The sequence below is a fragment of the Coregonus clupeaformis genome, chromosome 32, assembly GCF_020615455.1.
Source record: "Coregonus clupeaformis isolate EN_2021a chromosome 32, ASM2061545v1, whole genome shotgun sequence".
NCBI classification, from domain to species: domain Eukaryota; kingdom Metazoa; phylum Chordata; class Actinopteri; order Salmoniformes; family Salmonidae; genus Coregonus; species Coregonus clupeaformis.
The window spans coordinates 908,497-932,463 of record NC_059223.1 but is presented as its reverse complement, the minus strand read 5'-3'; the positions used below and the strand labels follow the sequence as shown (position 1 = coordinate 932,463).

At 49.0% G+C, this 23,967-nt stretch overlaps 1 protein-coding gene across 3 annotated transcripts in view; it reads left to right on the top strand.

Annotated features, from left to right (window-relative positions):
- Positions 1-23,967, top strand: part of LOC121548197 (BTB/POZ domain-containing protein KCTD19) — a 35,671-nt gene that overhangs the window by 5,866 nt on the left and 5,838 nt on the right. The window contains exons 6-16 of one of the 3 annotated variants that reach the window (XM_041859574.2): positions 5,041-5,189; positions 5,462-5,577; positions 7,423-7,565; positions 7,661-7,744; positions 7,985-8,099; positions 9,033-10,026; positions 14,954-15,109; positions 15,224-15,268; positions 16,274-16,440; positions 16,780-16,884; positions 17,038-17,158. In XM_041859574.2, coding sequence (XP_041715508.2) covers positions 5,041-5,189; positions 5,462-5,577; positions 7,423-7,565; positions 7,661-7,744; positions 7,985-8,099; positions 9,033-10,026; positions 14,954-15,109; positions 15,224-15,268; positions 16,274-16,440; positions 16,780-16,884; positions 17,038-17,124 — 2,161 coding nt within the window. In that variant the 3' untranslated portion in view covers positions 17,125-17,158. Of the gene's footprint in view, positions 1-5,040; positions 5,190-5,461; positions 5,578-7,422; positions 7,566-7,660; positions 7,745-7,984; positions 8,100-9,032; positions 10,027-14,953; positions 15,110-15,223; positions 15,269-16,258; positions 16,441-16,779; positions 16,885-17,037; positions 17,159-23,967 lie in introns of those variants that run through there. The other 2 variants (XM_041859573.2, XM_041859575.2) reach the window with 2 other exon arrangements.

The window sequence follows — 23,967 nt, the reverse complement described above, 5'->3', positions numbered from 1 at the left end:
ATAGGCTAATTGACATAATTTGAGTCAATTGGAGGTGTACCTGTGGATTTATTTCAAGGCCTACCTTCAAACTCAGTGTCTCTTTGCTTGACAACATGGGAAAATCAAAACAAATCAGCCAAGACCTCAGAAATTTTTTTGTAGACATCCACAAGTCTGGTTCATCCTTGGGAGCAATTTCCAAATGCCTGAAGGTACCACGTTCATCTGTACAAACAATAGTACGCAAGTATAAACCCCATGGGACCACGCAGCCGTCATACCGCTCAGGAAGGAGACGCATTCTGTCTCCTAGAGATGAACGTACTTTGGTGCGAAAAGTGCAAATCAATCCTAGAACAACAGCAAAGGACCTTGTGAAGATGCTGGAGGAAACAGGTACAAAAGTATCTATATCCACAGTAAAACAAGTCCTATATCGACATAACCTGAAAGGCCGCTCAGCAAGGAAGAAGCCACTGCTCCAAAACCGCCATAAAAAAGCCAGACTACGGTTTGCAACTGCACATTGGGACAAAGATAGTACTTTTTGGAGAAATGTCCTCTGGTCTGATAAAACAAAAATAGAACTGTTTGGCCGTAATGACCATCGTTATGTTTGGAGGAAAAAGGGGGTAGCTTGCAAGCCGAAGAACACCATCCCAACCGTGAAGCACGGGGGTGGGAGCATCATGCTGTGGGGGTGCTTTGCTGCAGGAAGACTAGTGAACTTCACAAAATAGATGACATCATGAGGAAGGAAAATTATGTGGATATATTGAAGCAACATCTCAAGACATCAGTCAGGAAGTTAAAGCTTGGTCGCAAATGGGTCTTCCAAATGGACAATGACCCCAAGCATATTTCCAAAGTTGTGGCAAAATGGCTTAAGGACAACAAAGTCAAGGTATTGGAGTGGCCATCACAAAGCCCTGACCTCAATCCTATAGAAAATGTGTGGGCAGAACTGAAAAAGCGTGTTCAAGCAAGGAGGCCTACAAACCTGACTCCGTTACACCAGCTCTGTCAGGAGGAATGGGCCAAAATTCACCCAACTTATTGTAGGAAGCTTGTGGAAGGCTACCCGAAACGTTTGACCCAAGTTAAACAATTTGAAGGCAATGCTACCAAATACTAATTGAGTGTATGTAAACTTCTGACCCACTGGGAATGTGATGAAATAAATAAAAGCTGAAATAAATCATTCTCTCTACTATTATTCGGACATTTCACATTCTTAAAATAAAGTGGTGATCCTAACTGACCTCAGACAGGGAATATTTACTAGGATTAAATGTCAGGAATTGTGAAAAACTGAGTTGAAATGTATTTGGCTAAGGTGTATGTTAACTTCCGACTTCAACTGTACCTACTGACCAGGAAACACTCTGGGCCCTTGTTGTAGCCTCTACCTACTGACCAGGAAACACTCTGGGCCCTTGTTTGTATACCTACTGACCAGGAAACACTTTGGGCCCTTGTTTGTATACCTACTGACCAGGAATCACTCTGGGCCCTTGTTTGTATACCTACTGACCAGGAAACACTCTGGGCCCTTGTTTGTATACCTACTGACCAGTAAAACACTATGGAAACTTGTTTGTATACCTACTGCAACGCCCAGATATTATATTTCTATTATATATTATATATTAACTAGATCAGTTTTTAATATACACTACAGTCGTGGTCAAAAGTTTTGAGAATGACACAAGTATTGGTCTTCACAAAGTTCGCTGCTTCAGTGTTATGAGATATTTTTGTCAGATGTTACTATGATATACTGAAGTATAATTACAAGCATTCCATATGTGTCAAAGGCTTTTATTGACAATTACATTAGGTTTATGCAAAGAGTCAATATTTGCAGTGTTGACCCTTCTTTTTCAAGACCTCTGCAATCCGCCCTGGCATGCTGTCAATTAACTTCTGGCCCACATCCTGACTGATGGCAGCCCATTCTTGCATAATCAATGCTTGGAGTTTGTCAGAATTTGTGGGTTTTTGTTTGTCCACCCGCCTCTTGAGGATTGACCACAAGTTCTCAATGGGATTAAGGTCTGGGGAGTTTCCTGGCCATGGACACAAAATGTCGATGTTTTGTTCCCCGAGCCACTTAGTTATCACTTTTGCCTTACGGCAAGGTGCTCCATCATGCTGGAAAAGGCTTTGGTCGTCACCAAACTGTTCTTGGATGGTTGGGAGAAGTTGCTCTCGGAGGATGTGTTGGTACCATTCTTTATTCATGGCTGTGTTCTTAGTTAAAATTGTGAGTGAGCCCACTCCCTTGGCTGAGAAGCAACCCCACACATGAATGGTCTCAGGATGCTTTACCTTTGGCATGACACAGGACTGATGGTAGCGCTCACCTTGTCTTCTCCGGACAAGGTGTTTTCCGGATGCCCCAAACAATCGTAAAGGGGATTCATCAGAGAAAATGACTTTACTCCAGTCCTCAGCAGTCCAATCCCTGTACCTTTTGCAGAGAAGTGGCTTCTTTGCTGCCCTTCTTGACACCAGGCTTTCCTCCAAAAGTCTTCGCCTCACTGTGTGTGCAGATGCACTCACACCTGCCTGCTGCCATTCCTGAGCAAGCTCTGCACTGGTGGTGCCCTGATCCCGCAGCTGAATCAACTTTAGGAGACGGTCCTGGCACTTGCTGGACTTTCTTGGGCGCCCTGACGCCTTCTTCACAACAATTGAACCACTCTCCTTGAAGTTCTTGATGATCCGATAAATGGTTGATTTAGGTGCAATCTTACTAGCAGCAATATCCTTGCCTGTGAAGGCCTTTTTGTGCAAAGCAATGATGACGCCATGTGTTTCCTTGCAGGTAACCATGGTTAACAGAGGAAGAACAATGATTTCAAGCACCACCCTCCTTTTAAAGCTTCCAGTCTGTTATTCTAACTCAATCAGCATGACAGAGTGATCTCCAGCCTTGTCCTCGTCAACACTCTCACCTGTGTTAACGAGAGAATCACTGACATGATAGCAGCTGGCCCTTTTGTGGCAGGGCTAAAATGCAGTGGAAATGTTTTTTGGGGATTAAGTTCATTTTCATGGCAAAGAGGGACTTTGCAATTAATTGCAATTCATCTGATCACTCTTCATGACATTCTGGAGTATATGCAAATTGCCATAATCAAAACTGAGGCAGCAGACTTTGTGAAAATTAGAATTTGTGTCATTCTCAAAACTTTTGACCACGACTGTATATATACAAAAGTATGTGGACACCCCTTCAAATTAGTGGATTTGGCTATTTCAGCCACACACGTTGCTGACAGGTGTATAAAATCGAACCATGCAATCTCCATAGACAAACATTGGCAGTAGAATGGCCTCACTGAAGAGCTCAGTGACTTTCAACATGGCACCCTCATAGGATGCCACCTTTTCAACAAGTCAGTTCGTCAAATGTCTTCCCTGCTAGAGCTGCCCCGGTCAACTGTAAGGGCTGTTATTGTTCGTCGGGAGCTTTACGAAATGGGTTTCCGTGGCAGAGCAGCCGCACACAAGCCTCAGATCACCATGCGCAATGCCAAGGGTTGGCTGGAGTGGTGTAAAGCTCTCCGCCGTTGGACTCTGGAGCAGTGGAAACGTATTCTCTGGAGTGATGAATCACGCTTCACCATCTGGCAGTACGGACGAACGAATCTGGGTTTGGCGGATGCCAGGAGAACGCTACCTGTCCCAATGCATAGTGCCAACTGTAAAGTTAGGTGGAGGAGGAATAATGGTCTGGGGCTGTTTTTCATGGTTCGGGCTAGTGAAGGGAAATCTTAACGCTACAGCATACAATGACATTCTAGACGATTCTGTGCTTCCAACTTTGTGGCAACAGTTTGGGGAAGGCTCTTTCCTGTTTCAGCATGACAATGACCCTGTGTTTGTTGAGATCGGTGTGGAAGAACTTGACTGGCCTGCACAGAGCCCTGACCTCAACCTTATCGAATAGCTTTGGGATGAATTGGAACACCGACTGCGAGCCAGGCCTAATCGCCCAACATCAGTGCCCGACCTCACTAATGCTCTTGTGGCTGAATGGAAGCAAATCCCAGCAGCAATGTTCCAACATCTAGTGGAAAGCCTTCCCAGAAGAGTGGAGGCTGTTATAGCAGCAACGGGGGGGACCGTCTCCATATTAATGCCCATGATTTTGGAATGAGACGTTGGACAGCAGGTGGTCATACTTTTGCTTTTCTCTCATGAGATTCCAGATAGTTAGTTGTTGTTTGCATCATATCCAGAGGTTTTGCTGGTCAGGACACAGCATGGTCTGGTAAAACACCTGGCCCTATTCTAGTGGTCTGGTAAAACTCCTGGCCCTATTCTAGTGGTCTGGTAAAACACCTGGCCCTATTCTAGTGGTCTGGTTAAACTCCTGGCCCTATTCTAGTGGTCTGGTTAAACTCCTGGCCCTATTCTAGTGGTCTGGTTAAACTCCTGGCCCTATTCTAGTGGTCTGGTTAAACTCCTGGCCCTATTCTAGTGGTCTGGTTAAACTCCTGGCCCTATTCTAGTGGTCTGGTTAAACTACTGGCCCTATTCTAGTGGTCTGGTTAAACTCCTGGCCCTATTCTAGTGGTCTGGTTAAACTCCTGGCCCTATTCTAGTGGTCTGGTTAAACTCCTGGCCCTATTCTAGTGGTCTGGTTAAACTCCTGGCCCTATTCTAGTGGTCTGGTTAAACTCCTGGCCCTATTCTAGTGGTCTGGTTAAACTCCTGGCCCTATTCTAGTGGTCTGGTTAAACTCCTGGCCCTATTCTAGTGGTCTGGTTAAACTCCTGGCCCTAATGTCATTCAGTGAGTGACTCACTTTACTGTAGCTATTGGAGATACAGTGAACAGCAGCGTGAGTCATGATTTACCATGGAATGATGTACACTTTCCTCATAAGGGTCCATTCACACTGGGAAGCCTTTTCATTGGTTCAATTCCAACCTTGGACAGCTTACAACCAATGAAATGGCTTCCTTTCTGGCGTAGTGTTTTTTGCAGTGAGCAGTGTGAACAGACCAGACCCTAAAACTGTCATTCCCATTGGGGATGTTGTAGGAACTGGTTAGGAACATGTCGTCTCCCCCTGACGGAGAGGCAGTGTGAGCTGCCGGGGTTGTGTGAGTACCTGGATAGACAGGATGAAGCGTACCACACCTTCAGAGATGCACTGTGGGAGTTTCTACACAGGACCAGGACCACAGGCAGTGAGAGAACACACACACACACACACACACACACACACACATACACACACACACACACACACACACACACAGACACACACACAGACACAGACACAGACACACAGACACACAGACACAGACACACAGACACACACACACACACACACACTCTCTCTCTCTCTCTGGTTTGGTCTAGTTGTTACTGTGCTGCTGTTTTCCATCCTCTCTCTCTCTCTGGTTTGGTCTAGTTGTTACTGTGCTGCTGTTTTCCATCCTCTCTCTCTGTTTTACAGGGTATTTTACAGCAGTGCCCTGGTCCGCCTCAGTGGCTACGTTCAGCCTTTATAAAGTTGTTAAAGTTTATGTGGGAACACACTGGTACGCCACTTACTTCAAAACCCTGTTAAAGGTACGTCAAGTGTGACACTCCCGTTCCCCCCTTCACTTTACAGCCTCTGTAATCAGCTCAGACTACTCACTCTCTAGAAACAAATCCTAAACAAGGGAACAGTAAACATGTGGTCCCCCACGAATGATGCAGTCCAATCAGTGTAATTTTGTAAATGACGGACCTCTATGGCAAGACACATCATTCACCCAAGTTTCATCAAAATCGGGCCAGTGGTGTCTGAGATATCGCGTGGGTTAGCTAGACACATATCCCTGAGCATGTGTGCCAAATTTCAGCACTGAGCCAAACAGATCAAGAGATATAAACATGTGCCCGTTATAGCGCCACCGTGTGGTCGATATTAATGTTCTTCCATATGTTGAGTCTTGACAGTGTTTGCAACATGTGTACCAAATTGTGTTACAATACGAATATCTCTTCTCCCCTGTCTCCTGTCTCCTCTCCCCTGTCCCCTGTCTCCTCTCCCCTGTCTCCTCTCTCCTGTCTCCTCTCCCCTGTCCCCTGTCTCCTCTCCCCTGTCCCCTGTCTCCTCTCCCCTGTCTCCTCTCCCCTGTCCCCTGTCTCCTCTCCCCTGTCTCCTCTCCCCCGTCTCCTCTCTCCTGTCTCCTCTCCCCTGTCTCCTCTCCCCTGTCCCCTGTCTCCTCTCCCCTGTCTCCTCTCCCCTGTCCCCTGTCTCCTCTCCCCTGTCTCCTCTCTCCTGTCTCCTCTCCCCTGTCCCCTGTCTCCTCTCTCCTGTCTCCTCTCCCCTGTCCCCTGTCTCCTCTCCCCTGTCTCCTCTCCCCTGTCTCCTCTCTCCTGTCTCCTCTCCCCTGTCCCCTGTCTCCTCTCCCCTGTCTCCTCTCCCCCGTCTCCTGTCCCCTGTCTCCTCTCCCCTGTCTCCTCTCTCCTGTCTCCTCTCCCCTGTCTCCTCTCCCCTGTCTCCTCTCCCCTGTCCCCTGTCTCCTCTCCCCTGTCTCCTCTCTCCTGTCTCCTCTCCCCTGTCCCCTGTCTCCTCTCCCCTGTCTCCTCTCCCCCGTCTCCTCTCTCCTGTCTCCTCTCCCCTGTCCCCTGTCTCCTCTCCCCTGTCTCCTCTCCCCCGTCTCCTCTCTCCTGTCTCCTCTCCCCTGTCCCCTATCTCCTCTCCCCTGTCTCCTCTCCCCCGTCTCCTGTCTCCTCTCCCCTGTCTCCTCTCCCCCGTCTCCTCTCTCCTGTCTCCTCTCCCCTGTCCCCTATCTCCTCTCTCCTGTCTCCTCTCCCCTGTCCCCTGTCTCCTCTCCCCTGTCTCCTCTCCCCCGTCTCCTCTCTCCTGTCTCCTCTCCCCTGTCCCCTATCTCCTCTCTCCTGTCTCCTCTCCCCCGTCTCCTCTCTCCTGTCTCCTCTCCCCTGTCCCCTGTCTCCTCTCCCCTGTCTCCTCTCCCCCGTCTCCTCTCTCCTGTCTCCTCTCCCCTGTCCCCTATCTCCTCTCCCCTGTCTCCTCTCCCCTGTCTCCTCTCCCCTGTCCCCTGTCCCCTGTCCCCTATCTCCTCTCCCCTGTCTCCTCTCCCCTGTGTCCTCTCCCCTGTCCCCTGTCCCCTGTCTCCTCTCCCCTGTCTCCTCTCTCCTGTCTCCTCTCCCCTGTCCCCTGTCTCCTCTCCCCTGTCTCCTCTCCCCTGTCTCCTCTCTCCTGTCTCCTATCCCCTGTCCCCTGTCTCCTCTCTCCTGTCTCCTCTCCCCTGTCCCCTATCTCCTCTCCCCTGTCTCCTCTCCCCTGTCCCCTATCTCCTCTCCCCTGTCTCTCCTCTCCCCTGTCCCCTCTCCCCTGTCTCCTCTCCCCTGTCTCTCCTCTCCCCTGTCCCCTCTCCCCTGTCCCATCCCCTGTCCCAGCACGCTGAGCTCCTGTCCAACCCCAGGAAAAGCAGCTGGATTGTATTCGGTCAGAGTCTCCAGATCAAGGCCGACGGCGCGATGTTCAGACACATCCTCAACTTCCTGAGATGTGGGCGCCTGTTGCTGCCCTCTGGGTTCAGGTACAGTAGGGAGCTGGGAAACTGGACACAGCAGTGAGCCAAAATGGACGCTCTCATCAGTCAATACTAACCATTTCTGTGTCCATGCTGTGCAGGGAATGGCGGCTGCTGTGCCATGAGGTAGAGGAGTTTCAGATCCCAGCTCTGACTGGAGCCCTGGAGGACTGCTCTGACTACAGGTGAGAGAGAAGGGCTCCACTATATACTGTCGCCAGTCAGGTGGACTCAGTTAGAAGACAAAGGGGAATGGACAAACGCCAGTCAAATCAGTCATTTTCAATTCAATAAGCAATTATCATGAAAAGTTATTTTGACTGACAGATTGACGACAACAGTGGTTGGGGACTGGTGAATAGCTTAGTGTTGTGATTGCTCAGTTATTAAAATAGTCTTTGACTGTGTGGTCTGTCTGTACTCAGGGCCTGGTGTAAGAGTAACAACCCTGCTGCCAGTAACCAGTCTTCCTCTTCAGCCGAGTCCCTGCTCATTTACAACCAAGATCAAGATGGCTTCACGGGGATCGGTTACAACCAGGTACGTTCCTGCTTGCCTTTGTCTTGGCTTTGTCAAACACACACAACCCGGGGGGGTATGTGTTCCATAATGTTGAATAATGGCTGGCACAGCTTACATGGCATATTGTCAAACCAGCAGGGCTCGTATTCATTAAGTGTCTCAGAGAAGGAGCGATGATCTAGGAACCGATCCCACTTGTCCATGTAATCTTATTTATTATGATCTAACAGACAAAACTGATCCTTTATCAGCAGTCCTACTTTGAGAAGCTTTATGAATGCAGGCCCTGATCCAGTTTGGAGAGGGATCAAAGTCAACCTCTTACAGATTTACAGTCTTGAGTTGTGTTGTAGCTTGATAACTGGAGGAACTCATCCAAGGAATTTACTTTGAGCTCGACCCTGCAGGGAGAGGTGGGGAAGGATCATATTAGATGGCCCCAGGGTGCTTAGTGGTAGATACTGTACTCTACTATGCTTTATTATACTCTAATATAATGTACTATACTATGATATACTCTACTATACTCTACTCTAATGTACTCTAATGTACTCTACTTGACTCTACTATACTATGATATACTCTTAATATACTCTACTGTACTCTAATGTACTCTACTATACTCTACTTGACTCTACTATACTATGATATACTCTAATATACTCTACTGTACTAGACTATGCTCTGCTATAATCTACTTTACTCTACTATAGACTCCTATACTCTACGATACTCTACTATACTTTACTCTACTATACACTACTATACTCTTCTATAATGTACTCTACTATACTGTACTGTACTCTACTCTACTATACACTACTATACTCTACTCTGCTATACTTAACTATACTTTACTCTACTATACTTAACTCTTACTATATTATACTATAATCTACTTTACTCTGCTCTACTATACTCTACTTTACTCTACTCTATTCCACTCCACAGGAGAGCATGGATGTAAGTCCATCACAAACACAAGATGGAGCCAGTCCTGAAGACTCCTTCATCTCAGTGGTTGAGGACATCTGTTCATTGGTGGAACCAGAGAATGACCTGAGGCTGAGAGAATCTCTGCTTAAGAGACTAGAGGAGAGCAGGCAGGTCAACACAGAGGACAGAATAGAGCCAAGCCAGCTCCCACCAGCTCCTCTACAGTCAACAGTAGAGTCAACAGTAGAGTCAACAGTAGAGTCAACGGTAGAGTCAACAGTAGAGTCAACAGTAGAGTCAACAGTAGAGTCTGGTGGTCAGACCAGTCACCTCCCAGTCCCCTCTGGCAGACTGACTCAGACCAACACCACGTCAGATACCAGCAGCAAGCTCTCATCATCCCCTTTGGCACAAAACAGAACATTGGACACAATGGATACCAGAAAGCTATTCGCTTCTCTCCGCAGTGTAACACGCAAGCCTGACGATGCTAGTCAATTCTCCCCAACGGTGCGGAGTAGTCCGGGACAGAAACAAGGAGGTTCCAGATACTTCTCATCTCCTGGTCGATGTCAGGGTGGTTGGGGAAAGATGGCAACACCAGACGGTCTAGGTGAGATCTCAGCCTCTCTCCAGAGGATGATCCGGAGGAAGAGAGAGGAGGAGGGCAGACTTTCTGCGTCGCTGCAGAGACCGGTTCAGCTGGCAGAGACTGTGTTTCAGAGTGGGCCCAACACACAGCCCAGGGGGACACCGTCTGGGCTACCAGCCAGGGAAGGGGCCCTCTGCCCCGCCACAGGCGCCAGGGGCTCCATGCCTGACCCCATCCCTCCTCCTGACCCCCTCCCTAACCCAGCCTCAGCCAGGCTGTCTGCCCTCACAGCCCTCCTGGCCAGACAGGGTCTCCCTGGGGGCGCACAGGGGACAAGGTACCCCGCACAGAGGGCCGGTGTGGAGGGAGACACTGAGGGACAGAGCACAGGCAAGCCTTACACCACTACTCAGAGAGGTGAGGGAGACTTAAAGGTGTTTCTCAATGTGCATACTACCGTGCTCCACACTCTGATGCTCCGAGTGCATTCTCCCGACCACGTTCTCTTTGAGTACGTTCTTGTGAGGACGAGAGTGTGGAGAACGCATATCCCCCCTACTGTATTACCTCACGCTGCACCTCCCCATTCACTGAACCTTCTTCCAGCCAGGACAACGGCAACAATAGAGACCAAACAAGATATACACAAAGCAAACATTTTACTTAATAATTATCAGCTAGCTATATGTGAATCATAATAATCTAACTAGCCAGCTAGTTAAACAGGCAAAAATGACCTAAAATGAATGTTCTGCAAGGTAGATTATATTTTTCGTGACTAGCTAGCTAGCCAGTTAGCCCTATTGACTTACTATGGACTTACCCATTCACTGAACCTTCTTCCAGCCAGGACAATGGCAATAGAGACGAAACAAGATATACACAAAGCAAAAGCTTTACTTCATAACTATCAGCTAGCTATATGTGAATTGTAATAATCTAGCTAACCGGATAGTTTAACATGTTAAAATGACATAAAACTAATATTATGCAGGTAGATGTCATCTCTTCATGGGTAGCTAGCTAGCTAACAACTCTTCAGGGCTATCTGGCTAGCTAACAGTAGTAGTTAGCTAACAGTAGTAGCTAGCAAACAGTAGTAGCTAGCTAACAGTAGTAGCTAGCTAGTTAGCCCTATTGACTTACTATGGGCTTGCAATCTATGCACACTACAGTGGGTATTGTAGGCAGGTAACCATGCCAAAATTAGCACAGCATGTATTTATTAACGTATCAAGATAAAATATTGTAATCAGGCAACATGTGAATAGGAAACATTTCATTCCAAAGTTGGAGTGTATTTTCTCTCGCTTCAGCTCAAATAATGGCCGCTATTGATTTCAAGAAATGTTGCGTAATTATTTACATGGTTGCGTGCGTCATATTTTTGTGCATACTTTCCTTTGAAGCTTGCATCGATGCATGCTTCAAAATATGTACAAACGGAGTACGCATTCCAGAAGTGCCCTCCGTACCTCGTTTTACATACTTCGATTTAGACTTGTACTCGGACTCTCCCGTGCTCTAATTTGCGTGCTCGGAGCATAGAGTTTCTAAACCCAGAGGCGCAACATCACGAGACTTCCGGGAACGCTTGAGAAGCAGACCAAGCAGACCAGGCCGGGGTTTGGGGTTAGAGAAGAAGTCTATGACAATGATGAAACATTCTTCCTTAGAAATCTAAAGGAACAACCTAGAATCGAGCCAATGTCTTCAGTAGTTGAACATGTTATTACTCCAACATGTCTTCAGTAGTTGAACACGTTATTACTCCATCATGTCTTCAGTAGTTGAACATGTTATTACTCCAACATGTCTTCAGTAGTTGAACATGTTATTACTCCAACATGTCTTCAGTAGTTGAACATGTTATTACTCCATCATGTCTTCAGTAGTTGAACATGTTATTACTCCAACATGTCTTCAGTAGTTGAACATGTTATTACTCCATCATGTCTTCAGTAGTTGAACATGTTATTACTCCAACATGTCTTCAGTAGTTGAACATGTTATTACTCCAACATGTCTTCAGTAGTTGAACATGTTATTACTCCAACATGTCTTCAGTAGTTGAACACGTTATTACTCCATCATGTCTTCAGTAGTTGAACATGTTATTACTCCAACATGTCTTCAGTAGTTGAACACGTTATTACTCCATCATGTCTTCAGTAGTTGAACACGTTATTACTCCATCATGTCTTCAGTAGTTGAACATGTTATTACTCCAACATGTCTTCAGTAGTTGAACATGTTATTACTCCAACATGTCTTCAGTAGTTGAACATGTTATTACTCCATCATGTCTTCAGTAGTTGAACATGTTATTACTCCAACATGTCTTCAGTAGTTGAACATGTTATTACTCCATCATGTCTTCAGTAGTTGAACATGTTATTACTCCAACATGTCTTCAGTAGTTGAACATGTTATTACTCCATCATGTCTTCAGTAGTTGAACACGTTATTACTCCATCATGTCTTCAGTAGTTGAACATGTTATTACTCCATCATGTCTTCAGTAGTTGAATACGTTATTACTCCATCATGTCTTCAGTAGTTGAACATGTTATTACTCCAACATGTCTTCAGTAGTTGAACATGTTATTACTCCATCATGTCTTCAGTAGTTGAACATGTTATTACTCCAACATGTCTTCAGTAGTTGAACATGTTATTACTCCATCATGTCTTCAGTAGCGACAAACTGACATGTTTTCATTTTCGTCAAAAACAACTTTATATCGAAGGCGTGCCTTTTATTTGACGTCCTGCAACATGCCAATTCGGTGCGAGACATTTACATTACATTTACATTATTTAGCAGACGCTCTTATCCAGAGCGACTTACAGTTAGTGCATACATTATTCTTTATTTTTTTCATACTGGCCCCCCGTGGGAATCGAACCCACAACCCTGGCGTTGCAAACGCCATGCTCTACCAACTGAGCTACCTCCCTGCCGGCCATTCCCTCCCCTACCCTGGACGACGCTGGGCCAATTGTGCGCCGCCCCATTGGTCTCCCGGTTGCAGCCGGCTACAGCAGAGCCTGGACGACCGTTAGACCCGATGACGTGTTTCTGTGCATGAGCTTAGCTAGCCAACGTCGTCATGCCTACAACTGTGATCAGGGGGATTTCTATTGGAGAAGTAGTTTCTGCCTGTCATCATACTGTACTGCCTTTGAGGGTAGTATGCATTTTGAGAATCACCCTACTAAAACCTTAAAGACGTCCTCCAGTGATTTTTCCTGTTGAAAAGTAATATCCCAAGTATAAATACAGGAAAGTACACACACTAAAGGGTAAAATCATGTGGTTTTAGCAAACTTCCAGGAGTAGGGCATTCAAGGAGTTGGGCTGATGGGAATTCGTGATGTCATCAGCCTCCCCCCTTGCTTGAGGAACAATAGAGAACAAAAGAGGAAAGTCAGTCCGCCCCCGCCATGTCATGAGGCACCTGGACCACCTAGTGAGATGTGCCTCTTGTTAAGTAAATCAGGTGTTAAATGAGGTGAAAAGGAGACTGGAGTAAGACTTACATAGACTAGTAGTACTGTTAGGCAGTGATAGGAGATCATTGGCTTCAATAGGCTTTGTAGAATGTCTGTCAGAGTGAGCTTGGGTCAGAATAATGTTAAAATGGTTCCTTTACCCTGAAAGTGACTTCTGAACTCACAATGTACTGGGTCTCTTGGGGCTGTCTCTCAGGTGTAGATGGCATTGGAGCAGGCCTGACCTGAGGGCTGTCTCTCAGGTGTAGATGGCATTGGAGCAGGCCTGACCTGAGGGCTGTCTCTCAGGTGTAGATGGCATTGGAGCAGGCCTGACCTGAGGGCTGTCTCTCAGGTCTAGATGGCATTGGAGCAGGCCTGACCTGAGGGCTGTCTCTCAGGTGTAGATGGCATTGGAGCAGGCCTGACCTGAGGGCTGTCTCTCAGGTGTAGATGGCATTGGAGCAGGCCTGACCTGAGGGCTGTCTCTCAGGTGTAGATGGCATTGGAGCAGGCCTGACCTGAGGGCTGTCTCTCAGGTGTAGATGGTATTGGAGCAGGCCTGACCTGAGGGCTGTCTCTCAGGTGTAGATGGCATGGGAGCAGGCCTGACCTGAGGGCTGTCTCTCAGGTGTAGATGGCATTGGAGCAGGCCTGACCTGAGGGCTGTCTCTCAGGTGTAGATGGCATTGGAGCAGGCCTGACCTGAGGGCTGTCTCTCAGGTGTAGATGGCATTGGAGCAGGCCTGACCTGAGGGCTGTCTCTCAGGTGTAGATGGCATTGGAGCAGGCCTGACCTGGGGGCTGTCTCTCAGGTGTAGATGGCATTGGAGCAGGCCTGACCTGAGGGCTGTCTCTCAGGTGTAGATGGCATTGGAGCAGGCCTGACCTGAGGGCTGTCTCTCAGGTGTAGATGGCATTGGAGCAGGCCTGACCTGAGGGCTGTCTCTCAGGTGTAGATGGCATGGGAGCAGGCCTGACCTGAGGGCTGTCTCTCAGGTGTAGATGGCATTGGAGCAGGCCTGACCTGAGGGCTGTCTCTCAGGTGTATTTGGCATTGGAGCAGGCCTGACCTGAGGGCTGTCTCTCAGGTGTAGATGGCATTGGAGCAGGCCTGACCTGAGGGCTGTCTCTCAGGTGTAGATGGCATTGGAGCAGGCCTGACCTGAGGGCTGTCTCTCAGGTGTAGATGGCATTGGAGCAGACCTGAGGGCTGTCTCTCAGGTGTAGATGGCATTGGAGCAGGCCTGACCTGAGGGCTGTCTCTCAGGTGTAGATGGCATTGGAGCAGGCCTGACCTGAGGGCTGTCTCTCAGGTGTAGATGGCATTGGAGCAGGCCTGACCTGAGGGCTGTCTCTCAGGTGTAGATGGCATTGGAGCAGGCCTGACCTGAGGGCTGTCTCTCAGGTGTAGATGGCATTGGAGCAGGCCTGACCTGAGGGCTGTCTCTCAGGTGTAGATGGCATGGGAGCAGGCCTGACCTGAGGGCTGTCTCTCAGGTGTAGATGGCATTGGAGCAGGCCTGACCTGAGGGCTGTGTCTCAGGTGTAGATGGCATTGGAGCAGGCCTGACCTGAGGGCTGTCTCTCAGGTGTAGATGGCATTGGAGCAGGCCTGACCTGAGGGCTGTGTCTCAGGTGTAGATGGCATTGGAGCAGGCCTGACCTGAGGGCTGTCTCTCAGGTGTAGATGGCATTGGAGCAGGCCTGACCTGAGGGCTGTCTCTCAGGTGTAGATGGCATTGGAGCAGGCCTGACCTGAGGGCTGTGTTCAGTATGTCTCATACCAGTGTAGAGGAAGTCTCTTAGAGGCTTGATGCAGTCTCTCTCTCTCTCTCTCTCTGAGTAGATGACGTCCATTGGAGCAGGCCTGCCCCGAGGGGCTGCGTGTTCCCTGTGCGGGGCTGTGTTCTCAGGGTTGACCACCCTCCGGTCGTGGGCAGAGGGGAGCCTGGAGGATACTTCACCCAGAGCCTCATCTACACAGCCAGCCCTCCACACACAGGTCACTTCTTCTTCTTCTCTTTGTCAATGTATTGGAATGTATTTTGTATACCTTTAGTGTAAATAGTGGCCATATATTTTCCAAAGGTGAATAGAAAACATGCATTTCCCTCAGGTCATCAAGCAGACAAAGACCAAAACGTGAGAGCAGATATCAAGAGTAAGTCCTTTACCATGACCTTTTACTGTGTGATGGTTTGATAACTATGTTGTGCTCAGTAAACGCATGCAGTATGCCACCCTGTCCACAAGGGGGAGATGGAGACTACTTTCTCAAATCAGTCCCATGATAGGAGCTATAGAAGGAAATGGTAGCAGTCTCATGATTAGTACCAGGAAACTCTGTGTGAATAAATAACGTCCAGCAGCTATGATGGATTGGACACATTCCTTGTTAGAAACTAAACTGGTGTAGCGTGTGGTGTAGCGTGTGATGTAGCGTGTGGTGTAGCGTGTGATGTAGCGTGTGGTGTAGCGTGTGGTGTAGCGTGTGTTGTAGCGTGTGGTGTAGCGTGTGGTGTAGCGTGTGGTGTAGCGTGTGGTGTAGCGTGTGGTTTAGCGTGTGGTGTAGCGTGTGGTGTAGCGTGTGGTGTAGCGTGTGGTGTAGCGTGTGGTGTAGCGTGTGGTGTAGCGTGTGGTGTAGCGTGTGATGTAGCGTGTGGTGTAGCGTGTGGTGTAGCGTGTGATGTAGCGTGTGGTGTAGCGTGTGGTGTAGCGTGTGATGTAGCGTGTGGTGTAGCGTGTGATGTGGTGTGATGTAGCGTGTGGTGTAGTGTGGTATGGAATGTGTTAACTAATCTTGGCACCCAGAACCAAATATTGCGTGTTAAAGTTTGTCACAGGACTTTGTTTACTGGCCACAGCATGAGAGAACAACTATCACACTATCATTATGCATGATGAATCTAGTCCATTAGAGCAGGACTGGCTTGAATTCCCGCTGTTGGTTTCCTCTGTTTAATGAGAGAGAAACAGTGTGCGTCCCAAATGGCAGCCTAATCCCTATATAGTGCACTACTGGTTAAAAGCAGTGCACTATAAAGGGAATTGGGTGCCATTTGGGAAGCAGACCACAATAGTTTAGATCTGTAGAGGTTCTGTTGTATATATTTCCTGCTGAGTCGTGGTAAACGAGTTGATTTGCATCCAGACAGTCTGTCTCTAGCTCACCTTCCAGATGTGGCTTTTGCCTGCTTCAATGTGTCCTGGGAGGAGATGGTGTTTGGGAGGCAGTGCCACGTCTTTCTGACTGGACTCATCCTGGACTCCATAAGACTAGAGGACTCCAAGGACTGCACTGTCAAGATAGCCAATCTGGTCTATTTCCTCTGGGTAACAAGACTAGACTATACGCTTGCCGGCAGTTTTCTGAACACAGATTAAGCCTGGACTAAAATGCAAACTCAATGGGGATTCTGCATTCAGCATGCTCTTTAGTCCAGGATTAGGTTTAATCTGTGTCCGGGAAACTCCCCCTTGGTGTTGATATAAGGACTTTTTATATTGCTGATATTATGGAGTTATATTATGGAGTTATATTATGGAGTTGATGTTCTGTAAACTGTTTGGGTGGTCACCTGAGGTGCCAATATTGGTGTGGTAAAGATGGGTCTCTTTGGTGCAGCTCTCATTCATTCCCTGACCCCTCTCTCCGTCGCTCTCTTCCCCCAGACAGGACAGGCGAAGGCTGAGGACTTTGTCTCTGAGCTGCTCAGAATCGTTTGTTCTGAGAGACGGGAGAAGAGCAGAGGGCAGCAGCTACTGCAGTGGGTGGAGGTGAGCACCTTTCCTCTCAGTGTTTCCCCTAGAATATTGTCCAGACGGGGTCCCACAAAACCAACATTCAGGGCCTCTTGAACCAAAAATCTTCAATTGAAATCAATCTACTGTGACTATCTCTGAGATCCATCATCCCTTTCCTTGTTCCAGTTCTCCCTTCCTCTAGCCCAGCGCTACACTGAGTGTCTGGAGCAGCTGGATAGAGGACTCTGTCATACAGTCAGACTGTTTCCTTAGGACAAGACTACAGTGTTCCCCACACCTCAGCACAGTAAGACACACTACCCTACAGACTACAGGCCCACAGTGTTCCCCACACCTCAACACAGTAAGATACACTACCCTACAGACTACAGGCCCACAGTGTTCCCCACACCTCAGCACAGTAAGATACACTACCCTACAGACTACAGGCCCACAGTGTTCCTCACACCTCAACACAGTAAGATACACTACCCTACAGACTACAGGCCCACAGTGTTCCCCACACCTCAACACAGTAAGTAAGATACACTACCCTACAGACTACAGGCCCACAGTGTTCCCCACACCTCAACACAGTAAGATACACTACCCTACAGACTACAGGCCCACAGTGTTCCCCACACCTCAGCACAGTAAGATACACTACCCTACAGACTACAGGCCCACAGTGTTCCCCACACCTCAGCACAGGAAGATACACTACCCTACAGACTAACGGCCCACAGTGTTCCCCACACCTCAACACAGTAAGATACACTACCCTACAGACTACAGGCCCACAGTGTTCCCCACACCTCAACACAGTAAGATACACTACCCTACAGACTACAGGCCCACAGTGTTCCCCACACCTCAACACAGTAAGATACACTACCCTACAGACTACAGGCCCACAGTGTTCCCCACACCTCAACACAGTAAGATACACTACCCTACAGACTACAGGCCCACAGTGTTCCCCACACCTCAGCACAGTAAGATACACTACCCTACAGACTACAGGCCCACAGTGTTCCCCACACCTCAACACAGTAAGATACACCACCCTACAGACTACAGGCCCACAGTGTTCCCCACACCTCAACACAGTAAGATACACTACCCTACAGACTACAGGCCCACAGTGTTCCCCACACCTCAACACAGTAAGATACACTACCCTACAGACTACAGGCCCACAGTGTTCCCCACACCTCAACACAGTAAGATACACTACCCTACAGACTACAGGCCCACAGTGTTCCCCACACCTCAGCACAGTAAGATACACTACCCTACAGACTACAGGCCCACAGTGTTCCCCACACCTCAACACAGTAAGATACACTACCCTACAGACTACAGGCCCACAGTGTTCCCCACACCTCAACACAGTAAGATACACTACCCTACAGACTACAGGCCCACAGTGTTCCCCACACCTCAGCACAGTAAGATACACTACCCTACAGACTGCAGGCCCACAGTGTTCCCCACACCTCAACACAGTAAGATACACTACCCTACAGACTACAGGCCCACAGTGTTCCCCACACCTCAACACAGTAAGATACACTACCCTACAGACTACAGGCCCACAGTGTTCCCCACACCGCAACACAGTAACACACACTACCCTACAGACTACAGGCCCACAGTGTTCCCCACACCTCAACACAGTAAGATACACTACCCTACAGACTACAGGCCCACAGTGTTCCCCACACCTCAGCACAGTAAGACACACTACCCTACAGACTACAGGCCCACAGTGTTCCCCACACCTCAACACAGTAAGACACACTACCCTACAGACCCACAGTGTTCCCCACACCTCAACACAGTAAGATACACTACCCTACAGACTACAGGCCCACAGTGTTCCCCACACCTCAACACAGTAAGATACACTACCCTACAGACTACAGGCCCACAGTGTTCCCCACACCTCAACACAGTAAGATACACTACCCTACAGACTACAGGCCCACAGTGTTCCCCACACCTCAACACAGTAAGATACACTACCCTACAGACTACAGGCCCACAGTGTTCCCCACACCTCAACACAGTAAGATACACTACCCTACAGACTACAGGCCCACAGCGTTCCCCACACCTCAGCACAGTAAGACACACTACCCTACAGACTACAGGCCCACAGCGTTCCCCACACCTCAACACAGTAAGATACACTACCCTACAGACTACAGGCCCACAGTGTTCCCCACACCTCAGCACAGTAAGATACACTACCCTACAGACTACAGGCCCACAGTGTTCCTCACACCTCAACACAGTAAGATACACTACCCTACAGACTACAGGCCCACAGTGTTCCCCACACCTCAACACAGTAAGATACACTACCCTACAGACTACAGGCCCACAGTGTTCCTCACACCTCAACACAGTAAGATACACTACCCTACAGACTACAGGCCCACAGTGTTCCCCACACCTCAACACAGTAAGATACACTACCCTACAGACTACAGGCCCACAGTGTTCCCCACACCTCAACACAGTAAGATACACTACCCTACAGACTACAGGCCCACAGTGTTCCCCACACCTCAGCACAGTAAGATACACTACCCTACAGACTACAGGCCCACAGTGTTCCCCACACCTCAGCACAGGAAGATACACTACCCTACAGACTACAGGCCCACAGTGTTCCCCACACCTCAACACAGTAAGATACACTACCCTACAGACTACAGGCCCACAGTGTTCCCCACACCTCAACACAGTAAGATACACTACACTACCCTACAGACTACAGGCCCACAGTGTTCCCCACACCTCAACACAGTAAGATACACTACCCTACAGACTACAGGCCCACAGTGTTCCCCACACCTCAACACAGTAAGATACACTACCCTACAGACTACAGGCCCACAGTGTTCCCCACACCTCAACACAGTAAGATACACTACCCTACAGACTACAGGCCCACAGTGTTCCCCACACCTCAGCACAGTAAGATACACTACCCTACAGACTGCAGGCCCACAGTGTTCCCCACACCTCAACACAGTAAGATACACTTCCCTACAGACTACAGGCCCACAGTGTTCCCCACACCGCAACACAGTAAGACACACTACCCTACAGACTACAGGCCCACAGTGTTCCCCACACCTCAGCACAGTAAGATACACTACCCTACAGACTACAGGCCCACAGTGTTCCCCACACCTCAACACAGTAAGATACACTACCCTACAGACTACAGGCCCACAGTGTTCCCCACACCTCAACACAGTAAGATACACTACCCTACAGACTACAGGCCCACAGTGTTCCCCACACCGCAACACAGTAACACACACTACCCTACAGACTACAGGCCCACAGTGTTCCCCACACCTCAACACAGTAAGATACACTACCCTACAGACTACAGGCCCACAGTGTTCCCCACACCTCAGCACAGTAAGACACACTACCCTACAGACTACAGGCCCACAGTGTTCCCCACACCTCAACACAGTAAGACACACTACCCTACAGACCCACAGTGTTCCCCACACCTCAACACAGTAAGATACACTACCCTACAGACTACAGGCCCACAGTGTTCCCCACACCTCAACACAGTAAGATACACTACCCTACAGACTACAGGCCCACAGTGTTCCCCACACCTCAACACAGTAAGATACACTACCCTACAGACTACAGGCCCACAGTGTTCCCCACACCTCAACACAGTAAGATACACTACCCTACAGACTACAGGCCCACAGTGTTCCCCACACCTCAACACAGTAAGATACACTACCCTACAGACTACAGGCCCACAGCGTTCCCCCACACCTCAGCACAGTAAGACACACTACCCTACAGACTACAGGCCCACAGCGTTCCCCACACCTCAACACAGTAAGATACACTACCCTACAGACTACAGGCCCACAGTGTTCCCCACACCTCAGCACAGTAAGATACACTACCCTACAGACTACAGGCCCACAGTGTTCCTCACACCTCAACACAGTAAGATACACTACCCTACAGACTACAGGCCCACAGTGTTCCCCACACCTCAACACAGTAAGATACACTACCCTACAGACTACAGGCCCACAGTGTTCCTCACACCTCAACACAGTAAGATACACTACCCTACAGACTACAGGCCCACAGTGTTCCCCACACCTCAACACAGTAAGATACACTACCCTACAGACTACAGGCCCACAGTGTTCCCCACACCTCAACACAGTAAGATACACTACCCTACAGACTACAGGCCCACAGTGTTCCCCACACCTCAGCACAGTAAGATACACTACCCTACAGACTACAGGCCCACAGTGTTCCCCACACCTCAGCACAGGAAGATACACTACCCTACAGACTACAGGCCCACAGTGTTCCCCACACCTCAACACAGTAAGATACACTACCCTACAGACTACAGGCCCACAGTGTTCCCCACACCTCAACACAGTAAGATACACTACACTACCCTACAGACTACAGGCCCACAGTGTTCCCCACACCTCAACACAGTAAGATACACTACCCTACAGACTACAGGCCCACAGTGTTCCCCACACCTCAACACAGTAAGATACACTACCCTACAGACTACAGGCCCACAGTGTTCCCCACACCTCAACACAGTAAGATACACTACCCTACAGACTACAGGCCCACAGTGTTCCCCACACCTCAGCACAGTAAGATACACTACCCTACAGACTGCAGGCCCACAGTGTTCCCCACACCTCAACACAGTAAGATACACTTCCCTACAGACTACAGGCCCACAGTGTTCCCCACACCGCAACACAGTAAGACACACTACCCTACAGACTACAGGCCCACAGTGTTCCCCACACCTCAGCACAGTAAGATACACTACCCTACAGACTACAGGCCCACAGTGTTCCCCACACCTCAACACAGTAAGATACACTACCCTACAGACTACAGGCCCACAGTGTTCCCCACACCTCAACACAGTAAGATACACTACCCTACAGACTACAGGCCCACAGTGTTCCCCACACCTCAGCACAGTAAGATACACTACCCTACAGACTGCAGGCCCACAGTGTTCCCCACACCTCAACACAGTAAGATACACTACCCTACAGAATACAGGCCCACAGTGTTCCCCACACCTCAACACAGTAAGATACACTACCCTACAGACTACAGGCCCACAGTGTTCCCCACACCGCAACACAGTAAGACACACTACCCTACAGACTACAGGCCCACAGTGTTCCCCACACCTCAACACAGTAAGATACACTACCCTACAGACTACAGGCCCACAGTGTTCCCCACACCTCAGCACAGTAAGACACACTACCCTACAGACTACAGGCCCACAGTGTTCCCCACACCTCAACACAGTAAGACACACTACCCTACAGACCCACAGTGTTCCCCACACCTCAACACAGTAAGATACACTACCCTACAGACTATAGGCCCACAGTGTTCCCCACACCTCAACACAGTAAGATACACTACCCTACAGACTACAGGCCCACAGTGTTCCCCACACCTCAACACAGTAAGATACACTACCCTACAGACTACAGGCCCACAGTGTTCCCCACACCTCAACACAGTAAGATACACTACCCTACAGACTACAGGCCCACAGTGTTCCCCACACCTCAACACAGTAAGATACACTACCCTACAGACTACAGGCCCACAGCGTTCCCCACACCTCAGCACAGTAAGACACACTACCCTACAGACTACAGGCCCACAGCGTTCCCCACACCTCAACACAGTAAGATACACTACCCTACAGACTACAGGCCCACAGTGTTCCCCACACCTCAGCACAGTAAGATACACTACCCTACAGACTACAGGCCCACAGTGTTCCTCACACCTCAACACAGTAAGATACACTACCCTACAGACTACAGGCCCACAGTGTTCCCCACACCTCAACACAGTAAGATACACTACCCTACAGACTACAGGCCCACAGTGTTCCCCACACCTCAACACAGTAAGATACACTACCCTACAGACTACAGGCCCACAGTGTTCCCCACACCTCAGCACAGTAAGATACACTACCCTACAGACTACAGGCCCACAGTGTTCCCCACACCTCAGCACAGGAAGATACACTACCCTACAGACTACAGGCCCACAGTGTTCCCCACACCTCAACACAGTAAGATACACTACCCTACAGACTACAGGCCCACAGTGTTCCCCACACCTCAACACAGTAAGATACACTACCCTACAGACTACAGGCCCACAGTGTTCCCCACACCTCAACACAGTAAGATACACTACCCTACAGACTACAGGCCCACAGTGTTCCCCACACCTCAACACAGTAAGATACACTACCCTACAGACTACAGGCCCACAGTGTTCCCCACACCTCAGCACAGTAAGATACACTACCCTACAGACTACAGGCCCACAGTGTTCCCCACACCTCAACACAGTAAGATACACTACCCTACAGACTACAGGCCCACATTTTTCCCCACACCTCAACACAGTAAGATACACTACCCTACAGACTACAGGCCCACAGTGTTCCCCACACCTCAACACAGTAAGATACACTACCCTACAGACTACAGGCCCACAGTGTTCCCCACACCTCAACACAGTAAGATACACTACCCTACAGACTACAGGCCCACAGTGTTCCCCACACCTCAGCACAGTAAGATACACTACCCTACAGACTACAGGCCCACAGTGTTCCCCACACCTCAACACAGTAAGATACACTACCCTACAGACTACAGGCCCACAGTGTTCCCCACACCTCAACACAGTAAGATACACTACCCTACAGACTACAGGCCCACAGTGTTCCCCACACCTCAGCACAGTAAGATACACTACCCTACAGACTGCAGGCCCACAGTGTTCCCCACACCTCAACACAGTAAGATACACTACCCTACAGACTACAGGCCCACAGTGTTCCCCCACACCTCAACACAGTAAGATACACTACCCTACAGACTACAGGCCCACAGTGTTCCCCACACCGCAACACAGTAAGACACACTACCCTACAGACTACAGGCCCACAGTGTTCCCCACACCTCAACACAGTAAGATACACTACCCTACAGACTACAGGCC